The sequence below is a fragment of the Misgurnus anguillicaudatus genome, chromosome 10 (genome assembly GCF_027580225.2).
Source record: "Misgurnus anguillicaudatus chromosome 10, ASM2758022v2, whole genome shotgun sequence".
Classification (NCBI taxonomy): domain Eukaryota; kingdom Metazoa; phylum Chordata; class Actinopteri; order Cypriniformes; family Cobitidae; genus Misgurnus; species Misgurnus anguillicaudatus.
The window spans coordinates 18,206,030-18,228,779 of NC_073346.2; the positions used below are offsets into that span (position 1 = coordinate 18,206,030).

The following is a 22,750-nucleotide window of genomic DNA, read 5'->3' on the forward strand; positions in this document are numbered from 1 at the left end:
GGATGAAAACTGAGATAAAGTTACATGCTGTGCTGCATTAGGTTCAATGGCACTTTTATTGACGTATACAGTAGATACCATAAAGTCTTTTATTGTAATATACAGTACAATTAGGATGTATGTACTGTACAGGACAGCGTAAGTGTGTCTGTGTTTTGACAAACCTGACAGTGAAGAATAATAAAATTTAAAAACATTGAACGTTTAAACAAATAGATGTATACCTATATGTAAAAGAGTTTGTGTGATGGCTAGGTTAAATGGTTATAACCTTATCATTCAGTAAAAAAAATGCAAAGTTCACTTTCCAAAATGTAAATTCATCAGCATTATCACCCTGAATAAGAGAATACAGAATAGTAAAACAAAAAAACAGTTACATTAGATCTAATCCCTATAGTTTACAAATGAAAAAAACCAAATGTATTTTTCGTGTATTAACATGAGATAATTCACAAACATATCTACTGTGTGTGATATTCAGACATCGATGGAAACAGGTCAGTAGGCTCTCAAGTCATTTACTTAAGAGGTAAGATCAAGTTTTCTCTTAACTGTTTATCAGGCCTTTTGAGTGTCAGATGAAGATTAACCCCTCATTAACCATCAGCTATTTTATCCACTATTTTAATATTATTGCAGATTAACACACGAGTCTTGGGAGGGTCAATGGCCAGCATCATAAGACATAATTCTTGGTGCATTAGGGGAAGGTCAGTGCTATCAGGGTTTGGGTTTAATGAAAGGGGCATCGTGTTTAGATTGGGAGCAGGGTATGAATGATTATATTATTTCTTGCTTGAATTATTATTCCATACTCTAAATGGGAGATTTGTAAGCTTTATAAACAAATGCACTCATTTTTGAGGGATTATCTGTAATCTCACTCTCTATCTCTTTCCCCACTCTGTATACCACTCTCTCTCTCTCTCCCCCTCCCTCTGTCTTTTACTGTCTCTCGCTCGTTCCATCAGTACTAATGTGCAGTATTTCCACATCTCTCACTCTTTTTTAAAAGGTTTGAACTGAAAATGTAAATGTATTATTGCAACAAAATGATCAGTGAAATATTTACATTATCTGTTGTAATAAACAGACAGTCAGTTTGTTTTTTCTTGTATACATCAGATAAATAACAACAAATTTAAATAATAAATTACTTGCGTTATTATTCCATTTATTGTTTCTTTATTCTTTCATTAAAAAGAAAATGTTTTTAACACAACCATAAAAACAAACATCATACTGCATTCAGTCATACTGAAACATATAGGCAAAAAAAAAACACATACGCACTTAATTCACACGTACACAGACATCCAGTCTGAAATCCAAATAAACTAGTGTTCGTGAAAAGATTACAGCGTGCAAAGGCAGCATATTAATCAAGGGACACAGGCACAGATGCACTGTCTCTCATTTGATTGGCTCATTCACCTGTCACTCTTACAGTTCATCCCGCCTCCCTGTCACTCCCTGTCTTTCTTTGCTCCTCTCTCTGACCTGGCTTCTCCCACTGCGGGCAGTTTTTGAAGTGCTTTCTTCATCAACCTTCTCCTCCTTAACAACGCTGTGTCCATCTGCTGCCCATAAGCCCTCGGCCTCCTCACGCTCCTGGGACAAAGTAATCATACAAAGGAATGACATCATATCTGTGCATAAACTTAAAGATGAACAACACTATCATCCTTAAATAATAATAAACACACATACACTATAATTGAACTGTCTTTGGATAGATGTCTACCAATAGGGATATGTATTTAAATTAATAACTAATACTTTCAGAGGAACTCAACCCATAATCAGGGTTCCCACGGGTCCTTGAAATCCTTGAAAGTTTGTGAATCTGGGGGAAAAAATTCAAGGCCCTGGGAAGTTTTTGAAAATATACATACATAGATACAGGTCATTGAAAGTGCTTGAATCTATTTTATGCAAGAAGTTTTCTGGAAAATAAATCCATATTATTCCCTGTATATTGTAGGATAATATCATAAAAATTCTAGACTTTTTAAGCACACATGCTAAACTGTTCGCTTTAAATGCTTATATGTTCTGTATGCGAATGTTGATTCATACCAAAATACTTTTTTGCATAGTTGTGTTTGACACATGAAAACGTCTTGGGTTACGTATGTAACTGTTGTTCCTTGAGAAGGGAACGAGGCGCTGCGTCTCCCTTGCCATACTTCCTGCGTCCCTGTAACGCCGTCTTTGGCAATATTGCAGATAGCGATATACTTCCTGGCTCCCGCGTCACCCTGTCTTTGTCGTTAAGCCTCACCATTGGTTGAATTTGATATACACTTACCCCTGGAGGCGTCCCTAAAGTGTCACCACAGTGATGCAGCGCGAGTTCCCTCGAAAGGGAACTGTAACATTGTATCTTTAAAGGTAACACAATGTAACCTTGCTCTCACTTGAAATGTGTCCCCACATTAAGTCCTTGAATTTGAAGTTAACTAAGGTGTGGGAACCCTGCATAATGGTTTCTCACCATATCTCTGTGGTGCTTTTCAGTGGTGAACCAGAGCGCCAATGCACATCGTCGACCGGCGGTCACCGCAGTAACACCGTGAGGATTGACAGGTCCTGATGTGTATCCTACAAGTCGCCCACAGCTTGGCTTAACACTTGCCTGGAAGAGACATAGCTGTTAGTGTTTTATAAACTCTCCTACAAAGCAAAGTAAGGACAGCTATGTTATAATATGAATATTGAAAACTGTATCTTACGGTGACTGTTTTGGCATCTCGATCAGTAAAGAAGAATTCACCGCCTTCAAAATCATCATTCAGGTAAAGAACTGCACTGCAAAGGCACCGGTACATCCATATATTATTATGTGTGTGCATGAAACATAAACAACTCAACTAAGACAGACTGCTCCTGATATAAAAATATTTCTTTAGTGCATTTTAAACAGATTGAGGAGAACTGCTTGTGTGTTCAGCATCAATCAGGTAAACAACACACCTGAGGTCTCGATGAGTAAAGGCAGGAGGTTCTCTCCAACACTGTCTGGTTTCCGGCTCCAGGATGCAGTTATCCACATGAACTGGATGAGAAAGATCTGAGCGTCCCTCCTGGTGCCCTTCACATACAAAGTCACATGCAACCACAATGGTGAGACCAGAGTACCATTTTTATACTCTGTGTGATAGTTTCGGTCGTAGTACATATTTATATACCTGGAATAGCGGAGCGACACACCAAGTGGGTGTAGGAAAAATAAAGATCAGAGTGACTTCTGAAGTACGAGTGCATCAGAACTCTCACGGTTTCTCCAATCTGATGTAGCAGTCTGGCATCTGATTGGTTAACGAGCCCATCCTGAGCCATCTGCAAAACAAATGTATTTGAATGTGTATAATATCATAAATCAACCTTAGTATGATTTACAGATGAGTAATGTTATACCTTAAGTGCCCTGAGAACAGTCAAACCCTCAAACTTCTCATGTGGCGTGTGAGGAGAGCGTCGCCCCCGGTAACCATCACCCATCGATGCAGCAACCTGAATCAGCAATGCATGATGAGAGGTGAGATATATTCAGCACAGCTGTTCTCTCTGTTGGTAGCATTACGAAGGGTAGATTTCAGGATGATTATTAAAAAGCTCACGCTAGCCAGCTGCATCACGCGATCACATTCAGACTGAGATAAAACTCCATCCATCACCACACGGTTGGTCCCGTTCAGCCCCTGATTATCCATAGTGATTGTTACACCAACTACAGGTACAGGACCACCTGTGCCAGAGACACAGTAAGGGAAAGAAATAAAGAGAATATGAAACTGTATTGCAGAATGTTTGAGAGATGGGAGATTTAACATCTCATGCTTCATTTCATGTTCAACAGAATGTGCAAATGCTGTGGTTTATTTATTTGAAGCAACCTTACGTTATAAATAAGAATGAAACAATTTAAAGGGGTCATTTCACAAGAATTTTTTAAAATGTAAACTTTGGTTATCCCAGAGTACATATGTGAAGTTCTAGCTCAAAATACCATATAGATAATTTATTATAGCATGTTAAAATTGCCATTTTGTAGGTGTGAGCATAAATGTGCCTTTTTTGGGTGTGTCCTTTAACATGCAAATGAGCTGATCTCTGCACTAAATGTCAGTGCCGTGGTAGGATAGTGCAGATTAAAAGGCGGTATTTTCCCCTTCTGAGATCACAAGGGGAGCCAGATTTCAATTACCTATGCTTGAAGGGAATGGTTTACCAAAAACTAATTTTCTAGGTTGATTAAAGCGCTGGGGGACCCAATTATAGCACTTCAATATGGAATTTTTTTTCATGATATGTCCCTTTTTAACACAGACATATTGTATGAATAGTACCTGCATAAAATCCACTTTCATCCACCTCTTCTGCTTTCTCTCCCTGCTTTAGTTTCTCATGAAGCAACTGTTTCTCTGCTCTGAAAAGAAAACGGTTTAAAGCTACCAGTACATTTATCATACCAATCCCTATAGCCATCATTCTTCCCTTTCCCTGACTCACCTCCAACTTTCTCTCAATGATTCAGGCACTACGTCCTCGGGTGTCCAGAGATCCTGCCAGAAACACACAGTGAGTCGGAAGTCTTTTTAGAATAGAGAACAAATAGCAGATAGATCCATAAAAACCCAAAATACCGGATCACTGAATTTGAAGTCCAAGTTTGCCACCCCAAAATACAGCAGTTTCTTTTCCTCCAGTGCTCTGCTGATATACCCGGCAATTTCCTTTGAGAAAACAGATAACTGGTTTAAAGTCTGTATTGATCTGTGCCGTTGACTCGTCCATCAATCAAACAGACAGACTTAAATATAAATGCAAATTGCTATCCATCTCACAGGTTTTATATTAACTCCACATGTCCATTTATCATGTCTGTAACTTACCTGTATGGGTCCTGCTTCCAGAGCCTCAGTATCACCCTCCAGATTTTGGGAGTACAGCTGCAGGTTACTGAGCGAGTCTGAATCAGTGGGGTAAAAAAGCAACAAGGACCGCAGGGTCTCCACTGCCCCCTTCAGGTCACCAGCTGTCATACACAGAGAAAAATAATAACATACCCAAAAATGAACATTCTGTCAATATGTGACCCTGTTTGTAAAATCCATGAGATATGGTGCATTAAAGTTGAATTTCAATCTTTTATGTCAATCTTTGACATGGCCTTATTCAGTCAATATAAAGATATCAAGATTATATTTTCTAGACATCATGTAGGATGATTTTATGTAGACAAAAAGGACTTCAGCTGTGTTTTTTTCACATACTAAAACATGACCCTCTACATCACTGCTTTTGTCTTGACAACATCTGACCTTTGTACTGTGCAATGTGAAGATGTTCCAGCTGCATTGGCAGAAAGTCCTCAACTGCAGAAACCCGTCCGGGTCGGGTTGACACCAGGGACACACACGTCTGTTTGCATGACAGCAGCGAGAGAGAAAGTGCTGAAGAAACAGAAAAAAAGACACAATGTTCACACTTTTCAGTAAGGTCGGCCTTTAAATGTCATGTAGTCGTCTCTGCGTATGAGGTTGGGATGGCAAGGATGCTTTGGTTTATCTCACCTGCAGCTCTCTCGTAAACCCCCTGCACGCTGTCTGGTTCTTCTGGGATGAACTGTGATGCTATCACACACTGAGCCCTACAATCTTCTGTCTGCTTTAGTGTCTCATTCACACACTCCTTCCAATTCTTTACAGCCTTCAACCAATCAGACAAGCCCTCAGCCTGGATGGCCGCATCATACATCTCCTGAAAGTTAGGAGGAAGTTAGAAAGCATTAGAAAATAAGAGAAACAGTATTCAGGACAGATATTGAGGTAAAAATAAACAAAGGAATTTTCATAACACAGTTTGGGAGAAAATAATAAAGGAGTGCAGATATTACATTATTTGTATGCCAAATGCAATGTACACATTTTCAGTGAATACATCTACTCTTATTTCTTCTCCTCTCACTCTCCCAGTGTTTCTCATGCTCTCTTTCTCTGTCCAGAAAGTCTTCGTCTTTCACTCCCATCATCCTCCTGTACTTCTCAATGTTGTTCCTCATCTCCAGGTGACTGGGATTGGCCATAAAGAACGTGTGAGCGGCTGATGCAGCTTTCTGCACTTTATCCAGCTTTGTGAGAGAAGACGAAGTCAGTGCAGACAAAGCCTTGACAAAAATGGCTGACACTAGCTGCATGGTTTGCTTATACCATCATCTCAAAGACAATCTTGTAGGTAAATGGTCTTCAGACACATTCATGGACGTGTTGGGATGCACTTATTTATGTTTGCCAAATGATTAAACCTCAATTTCACATATTTAACACGCAATCATCAGTTGTGGTACCTTGTAGTAGGTGACTTGCAAGAAGTTGTAAGGGTTGCGAGTTCCAAATTCATAATCAATGTCTAAAGATACTGGCAGCAGACCAGCAGGAGAGACACTTCGACCCATACAAAACTTTACACACTCGGCACGGAGCTGAACCCAGTCCAGTATCCACAGATCCCGGAGGTTTTTATCCATTGTGCCTACACACACAAAATTCAATTTATATTTATTGTTCACAACTCTTATAGTTTCAAAGCAGGTTTACAGAAATGCATGTTTCTGCAGTACACATAATGTATCTGTCAAAGTAATGACCATAAAAATGTCTAGTTTAAAGGTGCGGTGTGTAAATTTTAGCGGCATCTAGTGGTGAGGTTTCAAATTGCACCCAACGGCTCAGTCCATGGCTCATCCCTCGCTTTTGAAACGCATAGAGAAGCTACGCTAGCCACCATAGCACAAACACGTCATCGTCAGAGACAACTTGGTAAACAAAGGTGGTCCGTTAAGGGCTTCTGTAGAAAAATGTTGGCACAAAATGGCGACTTCCATGTAAGGGGACCCTCTGTGTATATAGATAAAAACGGCTCATTTTAAGGTAATTAAAACATAAAAGGTCATTATGAAAGGTCTTTATACACCACTGATAATATAGTTACGTATATTATATTGCATTTCTGTCAAGGGTATCTTCTAAAAGTTACACACTGCACCTTTAAAGTACAAACATCATGTATTCATTTAAGCATAATGAATACATGATGACACAAACTGTAAACAGAAAAAACTGTAACATGCACACAAGTTATAAAAAACTCCAAACTCTTGTTTTTGAAAGCATGCTTTGTATTTTAGTTTAACCTAGTTTCAAGCACTATTTTGGGGTGGAAACACAAACAAAGTTACACACTGATGCATAAACACTCTGTGTATCTGTACAAAAAGTAGATACCCAGTTTGGAGAGTCTGTCATCTCCTGCTGTCAAACACTCTTCGTGACAGCTGAGTCTAGTTTTAAGGAGGATTTCTCGAGTAGATATGGATTTCTCTATGAACTCCGCTGCTCGCTCCCATTCTTCATTAAAATAAGCCCGAACCCCGCGGTAATAGAGCTCATCGTATGGCGTTAAAAGTCCGGATAAACTCTCTGAAGACGGTCCACTGCTTGCACTTGTAGATGCATTGTTCAGAAAGAATAAAAGCGTTATTTGCAGCGCCACGTATACAGTTAATGTGTTTGAGCGTAGCGCCATGGTGCTGCAGAGACTGCAGTTTGGATGAGAGGGGTGGAGATCTGACTGGGAATTACGTCCTGAGGGAATGAGGAATGAAGGAATGCACGCGGGGCAGCACGAAATGAAAAAAATAAAATAAAGAGTGCGTGTGTGGGTACAAAAAAAACCCACATAAAAACATGTTGAAAATGCATAGTTTTTTTAAAGAATTTATTTTAGAGATAGGGTTAAGGAATTGAAAATAGGGTGAATTTAGGATGCTTTCTGACATTCATCTCATAGACAACTTTTCTAAAATGTCCCAGTACTATACCTGTTTATACATGACCGAAAAAAAAACTTGCTTTCTTTTGAATCTATTATATATGTGGCTGGCATGGCAACCTAAACTGTTTAGTTTAGGAACAACAGAATACAGGGAAGTTAAAGGGTGTGTGTGTGGTAAGAGTTAAACATATGTGTACATAAAACGTAACTGTCTATGAGCTCAAACAAACATCTTGAATTTCTTTTGTCAGGATCATAAATTCCGCATCGTTTTAATCACACTTGCACTCCAAGCCGCATGAGGTCAGCATTATTATTAACACGAGGTCAAAATTTCCGCCTTCTCATTTTGACAACTGTCATGGCGTCCATTTTGCTACCGTAATATATCAACAAAACAATCCATCATATCTTCCACACGGCAATATAATGCTAAAGAAAATTATAGTTTATCCGAAAGTTATATAGAACAATATAGACCATCAAAACAACGACTACTGGTTGGACAGACTTTAGAAAGACGAGCAACTTTGTATTTTCTACGTCAAACGTTGTATTGAATCGGGCAAGTAAATTGTTTTTCGTGTGTTTTACCTGTATTACGATGAAGGCGTGTTCGGCTTCGCGTGGCGTTGCGCAGACCGTTCGGCCTATGTCATCAAGATACCGCGAGAACGATTAGAAAGCACGACTCTCGCGTTACATTGATGTAATATGCCGCTCAGTCTGCGCAACGCCGCATGAAGTCAAGCACGCCTAGTGTGTTGCAGCTCCCCTGGCCTGAATGAAACACACTGGATCATCAGCAGCTTTTCATTGAGGGGAAACAGGGAGAAAGCAGGGGGGCTGTCAGAGACTTTAAGCGAACTGTATTTCAGGAGCGGGTGATTGCAGACTGGGCCAGACGGGCAAGCGTGTGCAGGCAAATTGTGTTTAACCAAAATGACGGAGGTTAGCGAGATATTGATGTCGGTTCTGTCTACGATTCGGGTACCGAGGCCCGGAGATCGTGTTCACAAAGACGAGTGCGCCTTGTCGTTCGCCAGCCCGGAAAGTACAGTCTGCACAGTCATCGTGCACTTTCAGCTTTGGTGATTTAGATTTTGTGCTTGTTTGCTTAAGGTTGTTGTTTTGCTTTCGTCTTCTTGTGAGATGTGGCATGAGGGCTAACGTTAAATAGCGCTCATTCAGGGCTCAAGTTTACACGATTTCCCGTCACTGTGTTACGTAAATCATTATAAATTATTTGGGCTTTACACATCTTTAATTACCGTCTCGACTAAACACGTTTTCTATGTGTAATTTAAACAGTATACTTAAATGTACCAGTTAGCTAGCCTTGAGCTAGTAAAGTTTATGTTTGAGTTTTTTTTTATGTTGTTTGCAGGTGATGTGTTTCGCGCGTGTGAATGTTGTTTGCTGTGTGCGCGTGAGAGAGGCACGCTCACCGAGCGCGTGGCGCTGACAAACAGTGTTTTGTTAAAGTAATTAACTTATGTCTGCTTGTTTCAGGAAAGTGATGGAGGTTTGTATGTCTGCATGAACAGCTTTCTGGGCTTTGGAAGCAAGTATGTGGACCGACATCACGCCAAAACCGGTCAGAGGGCTTTTTTGCACATCACCCGGACTCGCAAGAGACAGGTACACAAACACGTGACACATGATGCTGTAACATTAACGTTAGTGTCGATGGGTCTTTGACAAGTACTTTTTTGCAGTCATATCTTTTAATTTTTTAATAAATTTGGTTGACATTTTTGATACTTATTAATTTCTCACCCGATACAAAAATAGCAAAGAAATCAAATTTAGAATTACAAACAAGTTATTGATTTCATCTGAAGCAGGAAGTTTTACATCTAGTCACATGATGTTATCAGATAAATCAGACAATACCTGGCCATTAAGTGATGGCCCTGCATGTCTGGTCTTGACAGGTCTTGAAATAAAACCAAAAGTGCCCTTTAGTCTGGGACCAAGATAAGACCAAGTACTGAAGACTGGGCTTCATTATTTATTTAAGTTTATGACTGGAAATAGTACACGCTATTTTTAGGTACAGTCTAGACATTTACAATTAGTTAGTGATTGCTGGTTAATTTGGGAAGTTAAAGTTTGAAAGTTGTATTGTTTTCAACACTATACCAGTGGGGAACTTAACCTTGTCTGTATGTCTGTCAGGAGGATGATGGCAATTCTGGATCAGGTGATCCTCCAAAAAAGAAGCCCACAAGACTAGCTATAGGTAAGTCACGGTGATTCCCGTGTTTAATGCTGTGTGCTGGTGGATTACGTCAATGGCTTGCGTTTATCGGCTGGGCGCATTTAGCTTACGAACAAACAATTGGATGCCAGTCTCATTAATATGAGGATCAGCTTTCAGGAGGTGACTGCATTGACGATTTATGGTTAAAAATGGGCGTGATACGAGGCAGATTCACGTACGCACACTTTCAGGTGATCTGTGATGTATAAAAGGAACATTGCTTGCCGGTGTGGGTACGCATGCTTTTATAAATCTGAATATATTTTTTTGCATACGCTATGCTTGGCTTTTGTGCGTACGTAGACTTTTAGTATGGATCATACGCTCAGTTTTATAAATGAGACTTCTGTTGTCCACATCTGATTTAAAAGTTATTTTATGAATCGTAAGCCGTTAAGCTCTGCATTTGTTCTTATGAATTTTGACTAAAGTCATTTCTTATGGTAATACTTTTTATGTCTTCTAGGGATTGAAGGAGGGTTTGATGTTGAGCAGGAGCAGTATGAGGAGGAAGTCAAGGTTGTTATCTTCCCAGATCGACAGGATGTGACATTGGACGATCTAGCTTCCATGCCAGATGTTGTTAAAGAACGGGTGAGCTAGCTTTAATCGGGAATATGAATCATAATGTAGTGTAGAAATGTAATAAAGAGATGTTAACTGTGTGTTGTCGGTGCTGTTTGCATGCACAGGTGTCTCTGTCAATAAAAGGGCTGCAGGAAGCAGATTCTGTGTCTCACGCTCTGCAGGTGCAGCAGTGGGACGGAGAGGTACGTCAGGAGTCAAAATACGCAGCTGAACTCAAACAACTCGACAATGGAATCAAAATTCCTCCCAGGTAAACAATGGGAGGTGGAAGCACATTTGCCCTTATCAACGCATTATGAAAAATAAGTTTAGGTGTTTTGCATTTAAATGTTTTCTGTCTTTATTTCAGTGGATGGAGGTGTGAGGTCTGTGACCTACAGGAGAACCTGTGGATGAATCTGACAGATGGAAAAGTTCTTTGCGGGAGGAGATATTTCGATGGCACAGGGGGGAATAACCACGCCCTCCAGCATTACCAGCAGAGTGGATATCCACTGGCTGTCAAACTTGGCACAATAACACCTGATGGAGCAGGTATGCTTTCACAGAACTCACCGGAATGTAAAGTCAATAGAGTTGTTTATGAAGAGCTCAAATGCAGAACCCCTTTAAGTGCATCTGACATGTTTCATTTTTTTTTTGTAAAATAGCATTTTTATCAAACTCTTAATGGATTCTGCCAACAAACCGGTATTTCTGAAAGGCCTGAGGCCAGGATTAAGCACATTTGAAGCAATATTTGACGAATGTCATTACGTGCCAAGAGCATTCGGTCAATATATCAATATCATAATAACACTGTATTATGTGTATGTTTTTGTAGATGTCTATTCATATGACGAAGATGATATGGTGTTAGATTCTAAGCTTCCAGAACACCTTGCTCACTTCGGCATCAATATGATGACCATGGAAAAGGTAAAAATATCTGCTTGATGATATGCTATAAATAAATGTGTGAATAAGGTCATCTATAAAAAAAATGCAGGTATAGTGGTTTGAGTTTACCATTGTATTATTTGTATTATGCTTCTGTGGTCGTGGTTTCAGGGCAGTTATATAACTTGGTATTTCGCAATTAGAAGATCAGAGACTGGTTCCAGTAGTATTTAAACACTGTGATCAGTCTAAACCAACATTTAATTTTCAAAAAGCAATTTTAACACACTTTCACAAGTTATAAGCTATATGTTTTTGCGTTGTTACGTCATTTACAGTTTAATGCACAAAAGATACAACAAATTGTGTGCTCTCAAATATAGACAATTAAAGGCAGGGTGCATGATCTCTGAAAACCAATGTTGACGTTTGAAATCACCTAAACAAACACGCCCCTACCCCAATAGAATCTGGACCTTCTTTTAATAGACCCGCCCTATACATATTAGTGGTGCACGATATATCGGCCGCCGATATAATATCGGCCGATATGGTCATTTTTTTACACATCGGCATCGGTCCGATGTCAAAATAGGGCCGATGTGAACAGGCCGATAATCATTCCTGTGTATTTGACGTGTGTGTAGGAGACGTGTGGGGGCGAGTACGTTTGTTTTTGCACAAGGGCATAAGTTACACATGTGCTGAAGCAGGTTCTGTCGTTTGCCTGGTCGTTCTTCAAAGTGTCTGAAGAAGATCCTCGCTATGCTGTGTGACAGGGGTGTCCAATACGTCGATCGCGATCGCAAAGGCAATGCCGGTAGATTGCACATAAATTAACTGTGTATCCTTATGCTGCTCAATGCCTCCAAGAGTAATTGTGACACACGTAACTTAAGTCTTGAGTTGCTGTGCCTTTCTTCTCAAATGTGTTTTTATAAATCTTATGCCTGCCCGCCAGAGCATGTGAGCGGTGCGGTAATATTTCCATCAGAGCGCAGAGCGCATTTCCGAAATTTCCGCTCTGCTCGCTCAATACCCTCAGCACCGCTCGCTCATCCCAGAATGCCCTTTGGTAATTTGCTAGTTCGAGAATCTGTAAAAATGGGTAGCAATAAGTTATGGAGTTCAAATATTGTTTTAATGAAGTCGCCAGCATTACATAGAAATGAATGAAATGAAACTAAGATGACAGAATAACTGTAGTGACGTCTGCATCTAGATGCAGTTTTAAAGATTAAAATTAGGCTACTTTAATCTAACTGATCAACACAAATACAAAGCGCCATAATATAGGCTAACTGATTGCTTACCAGCATTAAAACCACTTAAAATAAGAATCTTTATAGTTCTCCGCTCCGTGGATGAGAAAGCTTCAGCCAAAAACGCATTTAATATTAACTGACTGAACACTGGACTCTTCCCTGGACATTTAGATATTATTTTTTTCATCAACAGCATGCGTGGGACATTATAAACATTGATGATAATCTGCCGACTCGACTGATTCAGCACGTCCTCTATTTTACAGAGAGTTCGCTTAATTAACGGCTTTTCATTCGGTCCGTGTGAGCTAAACATTTTTGTGCTATAATTTGCTCTCGCGGCTATATTTCAAAATATTTTTGACCAAGTAACACTCGGGATAAAATGTAAGTTGTTTTAGATAGCATTAAAGCTTCTGAAATGATGACAAATCAGTCTGAGTAAAATGATATATCCAGATGAATTTAGCCAAAATAATGATTTATTCGTTTTCATACTATATAGATACACGTTAATTTATCTACCAATATACTATTGAAAATGCCATAAATAAATACTCATGGCCTTCTGTATTGCATTCGTTTTGTACATTTACAGGTTCATAAATACTATCTAATTTTAATTTCTTTAAGACAGAGCTGTGTTCTGTATTTACTGATGCACTGTAAATTTGCACTTTAAAAACCTTCTTGTTAAGAAATTGTTCTTCAATTTATTTTAGTTTTTTCAAATACTATATTTGAAGAGTTTGGTTCCAAAACGCGATAAATCCATTTTGACAAATTTTGGTAAAAACGTGTTTTCTATACCAAGAAAGTGACAAGATGAAAACAACTATTTTCTGTTACAAACTTTCACACAGCATCTTTAGGTTATAAAAACATAAAAAATTCAAATCCATAAGTTGATTTTCAAAGATTTATTATAAAAACGGATTATTTTTTCCACAAAATGCAATAAATCCATGACAAGTTTTTATTCAAAATGCTATAAATCTATTGAATCAATAGCCTATATAAATGTGCATTCATCTTTGCCATGTTATATTCATTTAGTTGACTAGTTGTACACACTTATTGAAAATATAAACATTAATGTTATTAATCAAAACACTTACTTTGTCATATTAAGATCACTGTCATTGCGGTTACTTGACGTCTTCGCTTAACGTCTTTCACAGCGATCGACTGTAAAATGTTTTTGGTCCTGCTCGATTTTCGTTGACTTTGAGTAAAATTATGTACAGTTTTTCATAAGATCCTCTGGGGTCAATGTTTTAGCATGAGAAGCTTGATGCTGTCGGGAGAACAAGCACCCGTCTCCCGAGTGCCTCTCAGGGAAATTGTTAGATGCTGATGGCTTACGTTTCTTTCCTGTCACAGAAAACCATCACAGGTTTAGCGATGCAATTAAAGTATTATTTTGTTTTGTTTGTTGATCACGTAGTACAAAGTAGATGAGGAAAACCAGGACTCCGTGTACTACGCGCGTCCGCCATTGTTTGTTTACATTGCGTGAACGGTGGGCTGTAATATCAGAAATGGAGTTATTGCGTTCTGTAAAAAAGTGGGAGTGGCGTTTGTCGCATTTTGGGAAAAAAGGGAGAAAAGATGACAGAATAACACGGCGGATATTGGATTTTGCGTAAAATTAAGAATTTACTTTTAACTACTGACCTGATATAATACTGATTTTGGCAGTAACTCATTTTTTTCAAAAATGGCGTTTATTGCGTTTTGGAACCAAACTCTTCATTTATATAACAGAATAGTTTGTTAATCTTTCTCATAAGGGGAACGAATTATTATAATATTTCGTGATTACTTATTACATTTATTATTACTTAAAATTAGTAAAACATGTGAATGTCGTGGAAACAATTTGTTAATTTTAATTATATCCGGAGCTCCGTATCAGTTAAACTATAATAGCCAACACACAACTGTACATAACTGCGATTTATCAGCTAATACTTTAATTAAATGCAATTATCCAAGAAAACAATTAGGCTTACTAAAAAAAAATTATATCGGAGCGGGATCTGAGCGGGAATTGGTTTATTTGCGAGCGTGAGCGGAAAGTTAACGGAGCGCTTGCTTGGGCGGTGAGCGACTGAGTGGAGCGCTTTAACAGTAGAGCGGAATATTTAGCGGAGCGTCACACCGCTCTGCTTCACTCACATGCTCTGATGGTGGACAGCCCTAAATCCAATGTAGAGATATATGCAGTATAGTCCACGCATTTAAAGTGTTTTTAGCATGTAGAACTTGTCGGCTAAAAGTCTGGACACCACTGTCTTAGAGTAATTGTGAAACACAAAGTCTTTTTGAATTGCTGTGCTTTTCTTCTCAAATGTGTTTTTATAAATCTTATGCCTGCCCGCTGCAGTGTAAACTTCCGAAATTTACCAGGATGCAATCGCATTCTTTCCTTCATGCAGCTGATGCACGCGCCCGGTGTGTGTACGCGCGCCCGAGCGAACGAGGGAGGAAGAGAGAGAGAGAGAGAGAGAGAGCTGCAGCATTGTGCTGATTTATATGCTTCTGATACTATTGTCATTTTCTTTCTAGTTTGTTTTACTAAACCGTGTCTCTGCTATTTTATACAGTACTCGACATGAACTCCAGGATTTTTTTCAACTTTTAAAAAAAATAGAGTAATGGTGACAGCCCTAAATCTAATGTAGAGATATATGCAGTATAGTCCAGGCATTTAAAGTGTTTTTTTAGCATGTAGATCTTGTCGGCTTTATCATTTTAAAAGTAGATCACCACACAAAAAAGTCCGGACACCCCTGCTGCTGTGTGCAATGAGAGTGAGGGCCGGGTGATACGAGGGGGAGTTCAGGACAAATTGTTCAACACAACCAATTTGATCACCCACTTAAAAAATAAGCATCCCGAAGCTTACAAAGAATAAGCTTACATATCAATCAGCTAATTGATGACATTTTGCACATGGGTAAAGGTGCCCAATCAGTCATTTCTGGGAATAAATTACAAAAGTATTTTTTTTTTTTGGAAAATAGCTCTTTATTTGATTATCATTAAAATGTGTTTTTATACAGAGATATCGGCAAATATCGGTATCGGCCATAACAGACAAGGGTCATATCGGTTATCGGCATCGGCCAAAATTTTCACATCGGTGCATCACTATTACATATGCAACCCAGGCAACGATGTTGTTTAGTAGACGCGCCCCTTACTGCTGATTGGCTACAAGTGTGTTTTGGTAGTGAGCTCGATTCTCTTTTCTAAAGCGTTTTTCAGAAATCGTGCACCCCGCCTTTAAGATAAGTTTTAATGCTTTTGCAAAGACGTTTTAACTCTAGAAAGCAGCCGTTTCTTAAAATGTGTCTCTCTGTTACCAGACGGAGCGAACCATGACTGAGCTGGAGATTGCAGTGAATCAGCGTGTGGGCGAGTGGGAGGTGATTCAGGAGTCAGGCACAACTCTGAAGCCCCTGTGGGGACCGGGGCTCACCGGTATGAAGAACCTGGGAAACAGCTGCTACCTCAATTCTGTCATGCAAGTGCTCTTCACCGTTCCAGACTTCCAGACCAAGTCAGTGCCTCTCATCGTGTCTGTCTGTGACTGTGTGTGTGTGCTTTTGGTAGTTTGTTATTTTCGTGTTATACATGAATCGTGTTTTTGAAAATATACATGCATAAATACAGGTCATTGAAAGTGCTTGAATCTATTTTATGCAAGAAGTTTTCTGGAAAAAAATCCATACTATTCCCTGTGTAGTGTAGGATAATATCATAAAAATTCTAGACTTTTTAAGCACACGTGCTAAACTGTTCGCTTTAAAAGCTTATATCTTCTGTATGCGAATGTTGATTCATACCAAAATGCTTTTTTGCATAGTTGTGTTTGACACATGAAACATCTCAGGTTACGTATGTAACTGTTGTTCCCTGAGAAGGGAACTAGACGCTGCGTCTCCTTTGCCATACTTCCTGCGTCCCTGTAACGCCGTCTTTGGCAATATTTCAGATAGCTATATACTTCCTGGCTCCCGCTTCACCCTGTCTTTGTCATTGATCCGCACCATTGGTTGAATTACCTCTTTTCTAACCCGAAATTTTGGTCATGTAAACGCGTATCGGCATATCCCCATCAGTAGAGGTAAGCATGGCGAGATGCACCACACTTTTAGAGCGAGGAGGAAACCAATTGCAACAACCGCGCTTTTCACGTTAAATTAATATATAGCTATGCCCTTCTTGGTTTTCACATCATACATGTATAATAAAGGCCAAATAGATTGTCAATAGTTATGGGAGTAACTTTTTTTTTTGTGAATTTGAATTCAAAATGTAATACTATTCTATTCATATTTCGTTAAATACAGTGAATGTGAAAAAAGTGAAAGTTGACAGAATCACTGTAGCGTCGTCTGCATCTAGATGCAGTTTCTAAGATTAAAATTACTTTAACTGATCAACACGCATACAAAGCGCCATAATATAACTGATTGCTTAGCAGCATTAAAACCACTTAAAATAAAAACCTAATGTTTTTTCTTTGTATACAGCGTCCACTCCGTGGATAAGGAAGCTGCAGCCAATAATGCCGGTGGCTTTATTATTAACTGTCTGAATACTTGACTCTTACCTGGACATTTAGATATGAAAGTTTATCATCAACAGTACCTGCGTGAAACATTATAAACATTGATGATCATTTGCCGACTCAACTGTTTCTGCACGTTAGCTGAAGGCTAGTATAGCTTGTTAATCTTTTTCTCAAAAAAGGAAAGACATGTAACTTAGCCTACCCTGCTTCTACATCGGTGCAGCTTGTTCTGGATTTAAATAATACTTTTATTTTAGTAAATGAAGGCCGTAAAACCGCATAGCGCACTAGTGAGCCACGCAAAATCACCGCATTTACATTTTAATCACAGTTTACATCGGGATATTGCCAATTCCATGTATACAGGGGTAACTCTCTCTGCTCACACGTGTAAACGGGTTATTCCGAATGTTTCAGAAACCCAAAACCCGACCTTAACCTGACCATAACCCGAATATTTACAGCATGTAAACGTAGTCAATGTATCTTAAAAGGTAACACGATGTAACCTTGCTCTCACTTGAAATGTGTCCACACATTTAGTCCTTGAATTTGAGAGTATTGGACCTGGAAAATCCTTGAAAGGTCCTTGAATTTGAAGTTAACTAAGTTGTGGTCTTTTTAGATAATTTTTTGTTAATCATTACTGTTAATATTTCAGCAAAAATTAATAGCATGTTTGCACATCTGTTTGCACTATGGATAAATTATTGCTAATGTTTCTAAATGCACTGTGCTCTTTTTACTCTCTCTAACTGCACAGATACGTTTCTAAGATTGACAAGATCTTTGATGAGGCGCCCAGTGACCCTACTCAAGACTTTAAGACCCAAGTGTGAGTACCTGTCTCACAAAAAATGCATTCAGATGTACATTTAGGTGTGTGTGTGTGTGTGTCCTTATAGGGACAGTCATCATTAAACTAGAATACAAGTTTTCTTCTTTTTTCAATATTTTTTGAGAATTAATCTTATTAGTTTGACAATTATATTGAATATTGAATTATATTGAACTTTAGTAATATTATACTTGCCAGCAGATGGCGCTAAACATCACAGAGTCACGAGCTGAGTCGGTTCTCTGTGTCGCCTGAAAGAATGAGAAAACAAACATGAAATTCAGCTTTGATTTAAATTTAAGAGCTTAAAACTGTTGCTGTAATACTACTTAAGCAGTTTAAAAAAGTAACCAAAATCCATTAATTTCTCCTTTTAAATATCAGAGCAAAGCTGGGCTATGGTCTTCTGTCAGGGGAGTACTCTAAGCCTGCCCCTGATCCTGGAGATGACCCCAGTGCCTCCAATGAATCCAAGGTACACTTGTACTTTATTCCAAACAATTATTCTGAAGCTATTTCTAAGAATGTGTTGTTAACAAATGTATTTACAAGCTATAATATTAATATGTTGGTACAGGGTGACCAGGTTGGCATAGCACCTCGTATGTTCAAAGCTCTTGTTGGGCGAGGCCATCCTGAGTTTTCCACCAATCGGCAACAGGATGCACAGGAGTTTCTTCTCCACTTCATTAATATGGTCGAGGTAATGATGATGACTTTCTTTTTCCGTCTTTGTTTTTCTCCATTTTTTTTTTTTTTTGCATTCATGTTTTTTTTGTTGTCGAGAGGAACTGTCGGTCTGGCATGAATCCCTCAGAAGCTTTCCGCTTTCTAGTAGAGGAAAAGATTGTCTGTCAGCAGTCCCAAAAGGCCAAGTATACTCAACGAGTGGACTACATTGTCCAGCTGCCCGTTCCTATGGACCAGGCAACAAATATGGGTTAGACACTCACTGGAATGTAGTTTACGTTAAAAACTTAAAAATGACGACCCAGGGATGTTACTACAAAATGCGTCTTCTGTCCACATTTTTTCCGTTCCACTTGATTTTTCCTCTCATTTATCATTTGTCTTCCTGTTTGTCAGAGGAGTTACAAGAAGCAGAGCGTCGTCGTGAGGAGGCGGAGTCGTCTGGAGCCCCGCCCTCCGCAGCAGTACGTGCTCAGATCCCATTTGCTGCCTGTATGGCTGCTCTTATCGAACCAGAAACACTCACAGATTTCTGGAGCTCTGCAGTGCAGTCTAAAACCACTGCCACAAAGTAAGCATATTAATACACTTTTACTTTTCAGCCTTAAATGTTATTGTTATTTTTTTTGTGGTGTTTTATAATGATGTAAACTTCTTTTTGCACCTGTTTTATATCACTATTACTGGGGTACTTTTTCTCATCAGTAATATTTTTCTATCTGGTGTCTTTTTTTCAGGACCACTCGCTTTGCTTCATTTCCTGACCATCTTGTCATTCAAATTAAGAAATTCACTTTTGGCATGGACTGGGTTCCTAAAAAACTGGGTACAGAAAAACGTTTGCTATTTTATCTTCCTATAATTCTAATGCTGATGTAATGTAGTGCAGCCTCACGATTAGTCGCCGCTAGTGGTTTGCAGAGTGGAGGTTTTTGTTTGCATAATATATGTGTGTGTGCTGTGTATAATAATTATGTATATATAAATACACACACATACGTGTATAATTTTAAGAACAAAAATATTTATATAATAAATATTTATATTTATACAAATATAAACATGTATATACACATGCAAATGTTTCTTAATTATATACATGCGTGTGTGTATTTATACATAATTATTATGCACAGTACGCCCACGTGTATTGTGTAAAGAAAAACTTTTATTCTGCAAATTATTAGTGGTGACTAATTGTGAGGCGATATTTAATGTCACATTTCCTTAATCATTTATCAGATGTTAGCATCGATGTTCCTGACACTTTGGATCTGAGCGCACTCCGTGCCATGGGACAGCAGCCAGGGGAGGAGCTTCTGCCGGAAGTAGCCCCGCCTCCTCTCATGACGCCCGATGTGGAGGTTAAAGGTATCCTGGGTTCCCACGGCAACGAGGAGGACGACTCTCTCTACTCCCCACTGCTGTGTCAGTCTGTCTTTCCTCCTTTTTCCTTTGTCGTCATTTCTTGACATCCGTCAGTCACTCAAGCTTCTTTCAACCTTTCTTTTTCCTTTGCTTTCTTTCTGCTTTTTGTAAACATTGCATGTTTTTATTTTTGCACAAACTTAAAAAGTTCATATTAGAGGTATGCTAAGTATTTTTTGTTAAAAACATTTTACACCAAGAAATAAATATTTTGAAATCACATGGAACACACGGTAGATAACTTCATTAAAAAATTGTTTGGGTGTGTCATGTTTTGCCATGTTGTTAGACATCATTCAAAATCAAGAAATGTATATAGACCCATCTGTTTGTCTTTTTTTGTGTGTCTCTTAGCTCCAGTGTTGGATGACTCCACAGTGTCTCAGCTTTGTGAGATGGGTTTTCCTTTGGAAGCTTGCCGGAAGGCTGTGTACTACACGGGCAACACAGGCATTGATGCCGCTATGAATTGGGTTATGGGACACATGGACGACCCTGGTAAATACATCATAGATTGTAAGCAGTGAAATGTAAATACTCCAGTGCAGATCTTCAATAACCTCTTTTTGCTTTTGATTCGCTACAGATTTCTCTGCACCTTTAGTGTTGCCTGGCTCTAGTTCTGCTCCCGGCACAACACCTACAGAGAGTATACCTGAGGAACACCTAGCAACTATCGTGTCCATGGGATTCAGTCGAGACCAGGCGACCCGCGCTCTTAGAGCTACGGTATCTGTTAACCAGAGCAATGATAAACTTAATTTATGTATAAAGGTGAAATGCTCTAATATTATTATTGTGTCTTTGTAGAATAATATATTAGAGCGTGCTGTGGACTGGATCTTCTCTCACCTGGACGATTTGGAGTCCATGGACGTGTCTGAAGGTGGACGTTCAGAAGCAGGAAGTGAAGCCAGTCGGGAGCCACCTCCAGGACCACGTGTTCGTGACGGACCAGGAAGTAAGACTATTTGTGTGGCTTTATGAAGAGCACAATACAACTTTACATTTTCTGTTCTTTTTTGTGATTCTGATCGTATTTGTTTATTTTTCCTGAAGAGTATGAGCTATTTGCCTTCATCAGTCACATGGGGACGAGCACAATGTGTGGTCATTACGTCTGTCATATCAAAAAGGACCAACAGTGAGTATCGTTTACTCTCTACCAGTTTTCCTTTTTTTTTAGTCTTCAAATACACATCTTTTGCAGCACTATCATTGTTATTTATATTTTTAATGTCTTTCTTCGTTTCTACAGGTGGGTGATCTTCAATGATCAGAAAGTTTGTGCCTCTGAGAAACCACCTAAGGACCTGGGCTACCTGTACTTTTACAGGAGAGTGGTTGAATAAAATAAACTAGTTCGGCATCTCTTTCTCTCTCTCTATCGGTTTCACACACACATGCGCGTACACACATACACACACACCTGTATCTGAGCTACTGGAACTGTATGCCCAGACTCCTGCTTCTGATGCCCCTTTTTAATAAAATGTCAAAGCACTTCTCCATCACATATACTCACTAATGAGAAGCGGATGTCGGCTGTGATGATAATAAAATGGAAAAAATGTATGGTGTGCGGATTAGAGTGTACTTACTCGAAACGCTACTGTTGGGTGACACCTTACCACACACACACAGGCATACACACAATAGTCTCATTCGTGCCTCCCTTTGATTGGATAGTTGCTATTGTGACATGGCTTTTAGAGCTAAGCTCCGCCTTCCCTCCCTTTATGTGTTTCAGAATGTTTCTTTCTGCACATGTTTAAAAGGACAAATAAATATGACTAAATCACAACAACAGTTCAATATTATGTGCTGGAGTTTTAAATTTAACACATGAATGCAAGACTTATTGTGCCGTTTCTTTTTCACACTCATGTTTTGTTTTTTGGGTGAGGAAAGAATTTCCTTTTGTTCTTTATTTGCTTAAAATAATAATAAAATTGTCTCTGCTTGTTCTGACTGTTTGACTTGTTATTGGGAGTGTGGTAAAGATTTTTTGTAAAATGCATTTTCAGCAGTATTAAACATTATACAGGAAATAAATCTTAGCTCGTGATTACTGTGGAAAATAGAGGAAATATTTGTAAAAATTCTGTTGATACTGCATTTAGTGATTATTTCTGTTTATTTATTAAGTTAATGTGTCAGCTTGGATTGTAAGTAAATTTACAATTTTAGTTTAGCTGGAGGACTAATAAAACCCTTTTTTAAAGGAAACTTAAATTTCGTTGAAAGCATGTTTTAATAAGCAGTATTTATATTGAAACGGATTAAAGTGCCAGTGATCCTTTGTCTCGATGGTTTACATAAAGATGAGTGTTGTAATAAATAGATATATATCATGATATTTTAATTAT

At 38.8% G+C, this 22,750-nt stretch overlaps 2 protein-coding genes across 3 annotated transcripts; one reads left to right on the forward strand and one right to left on the reverse strand.

Moving 5' to 3' along the window:
- Window positions 1-1,155: 1,155 nt before the first annotated feature.
- Window positions 1,156-7,669, reverse strand: p3h3 (prolyl 3-hydroxylase 3). Its single transcript, XM_073872031.1, has 16 exons — window positions 7,293-7,669; window positions 6,356-6,540; window positions 5,977-6,139; window positions 5,583-5,765; window positions 5,331-5,462; window positions 4,902-5,044; window positions 4,653-4,742; window positions 4,519-4,571; window positions 4,356-4,435; window positions 3,627-3,754; window positions 3,424-3,519; window positions 3,195-3,345; window positions 2,980-3,097; window positions 2,739-2,814; window positions 2,501-2,641; window positions 1,156-1,614 (listed from the first exon to the last, which is right to left on the reverse strand). Exons 1-16 carry the CDS (start codon window positions 7,591-7,593, stop codon window positions 1,447-1,449), a joined length of 2,208 nt encoding a protein of 735 aa, XP_073728132.1. The 5' UTR covers window positions 7,594-7,669; the 3' UTR covers window positions 1,156-1,446.
- A 913-nt stretch (window positions 7,670-8,582) lies between these two features.
- On the forward strand, window positions 8,583-22,352 carry usp5 (ubiquitin specific peptidase 5 (isopeptidase T)). Of its 2 annotated transcripts, none has more exons than XM_073872029.1 (20): window positions 8,583-8,891; window positions 9,354-9,483; window positions 10,024-10,087; window positions 10,575-10,702; window positions 10,801-10,946; window positions 11,046-11,230; window positions 11,520-11,614; window positions 16,215-16,408; window positions 18,189-18,260; window positions 18,648-18,738; window positions 18,841-18,966; window positions 19,050-19,203; window positions 19,350-19,524; window positions 19,691-19,779; window positions 20,196-20,381; window positions 20,736-20,879; window positions 20,968-21,110; window positions 21,192-21,342; window positions 21,441-21,525; window positions 21,640-22,352. In XM_073872029.1, the coding sequence occupies exons 1-20, from the start codon at window positions 8,785-8,787 to the stop codon at window positions 21,731-21,733; spliced, it is 2,559 nt and encodes an 852-aa protein (XP_073728130.1). In that variant the 5' UTR covers window positions 8,583-8,784; the 3' UTR covers window positions 21,734-22,352. The 2 variants fall into 2 exon arrangements, with proteins under 2 accessions (XP_073728130.1, XP_073728131.1); XM_073872030.1 differs by having other exon boundaries at window positions 8,585-8,891; window positions 20,196-20,324.
- Window positions 22,353-22,750: the final 398 nt, after the last annotated feature.

Bases quoted from the DNA above. Each gene is read 5' to 3' on its own strand.
- p3h3 (XM_073872031.1), bottom strand. From the start codon at position 7,593: ATGGCGCTACGCTCAAACACATTAACTGTATACGTGGCGCTGCAAATA. The intron at 6,140-6,355 runs GTACCACAACTG...TCTCTCACAAAG, and splicing joins TGCAAGTCACCTACTACAAG to CTGGATAAAGTGCAGAAAGC. The intron at 5,045-5,330 runs GTCAGATGTTGT...TGTGTATGACAG, and splicing joins TCACATTGCACAGTACAAAG to CTGGTGACCTGAAGGGGGCA.
- usp5 (XM_073872029.1), top strand. From the start codon at position 8,785: ATGACGGAGGTTAGCGAGATATTGATGTCGGTTCTGTCTACGATTCGG. The intron at 11,231-11,519 runs GTATGCTTTCAC...ATGTTTTTGTAG, and splicing joins AATAACACCTGATGGAGCAG to ATGTCTATTCATATGACGAA. The intron at 20,880-20,967 runs GTAAATACATCA...GATTCGCTACAG, and splicing joins GGGACACATGGACGACCCTG to ATTTCTCTGCACCTTTAGTG.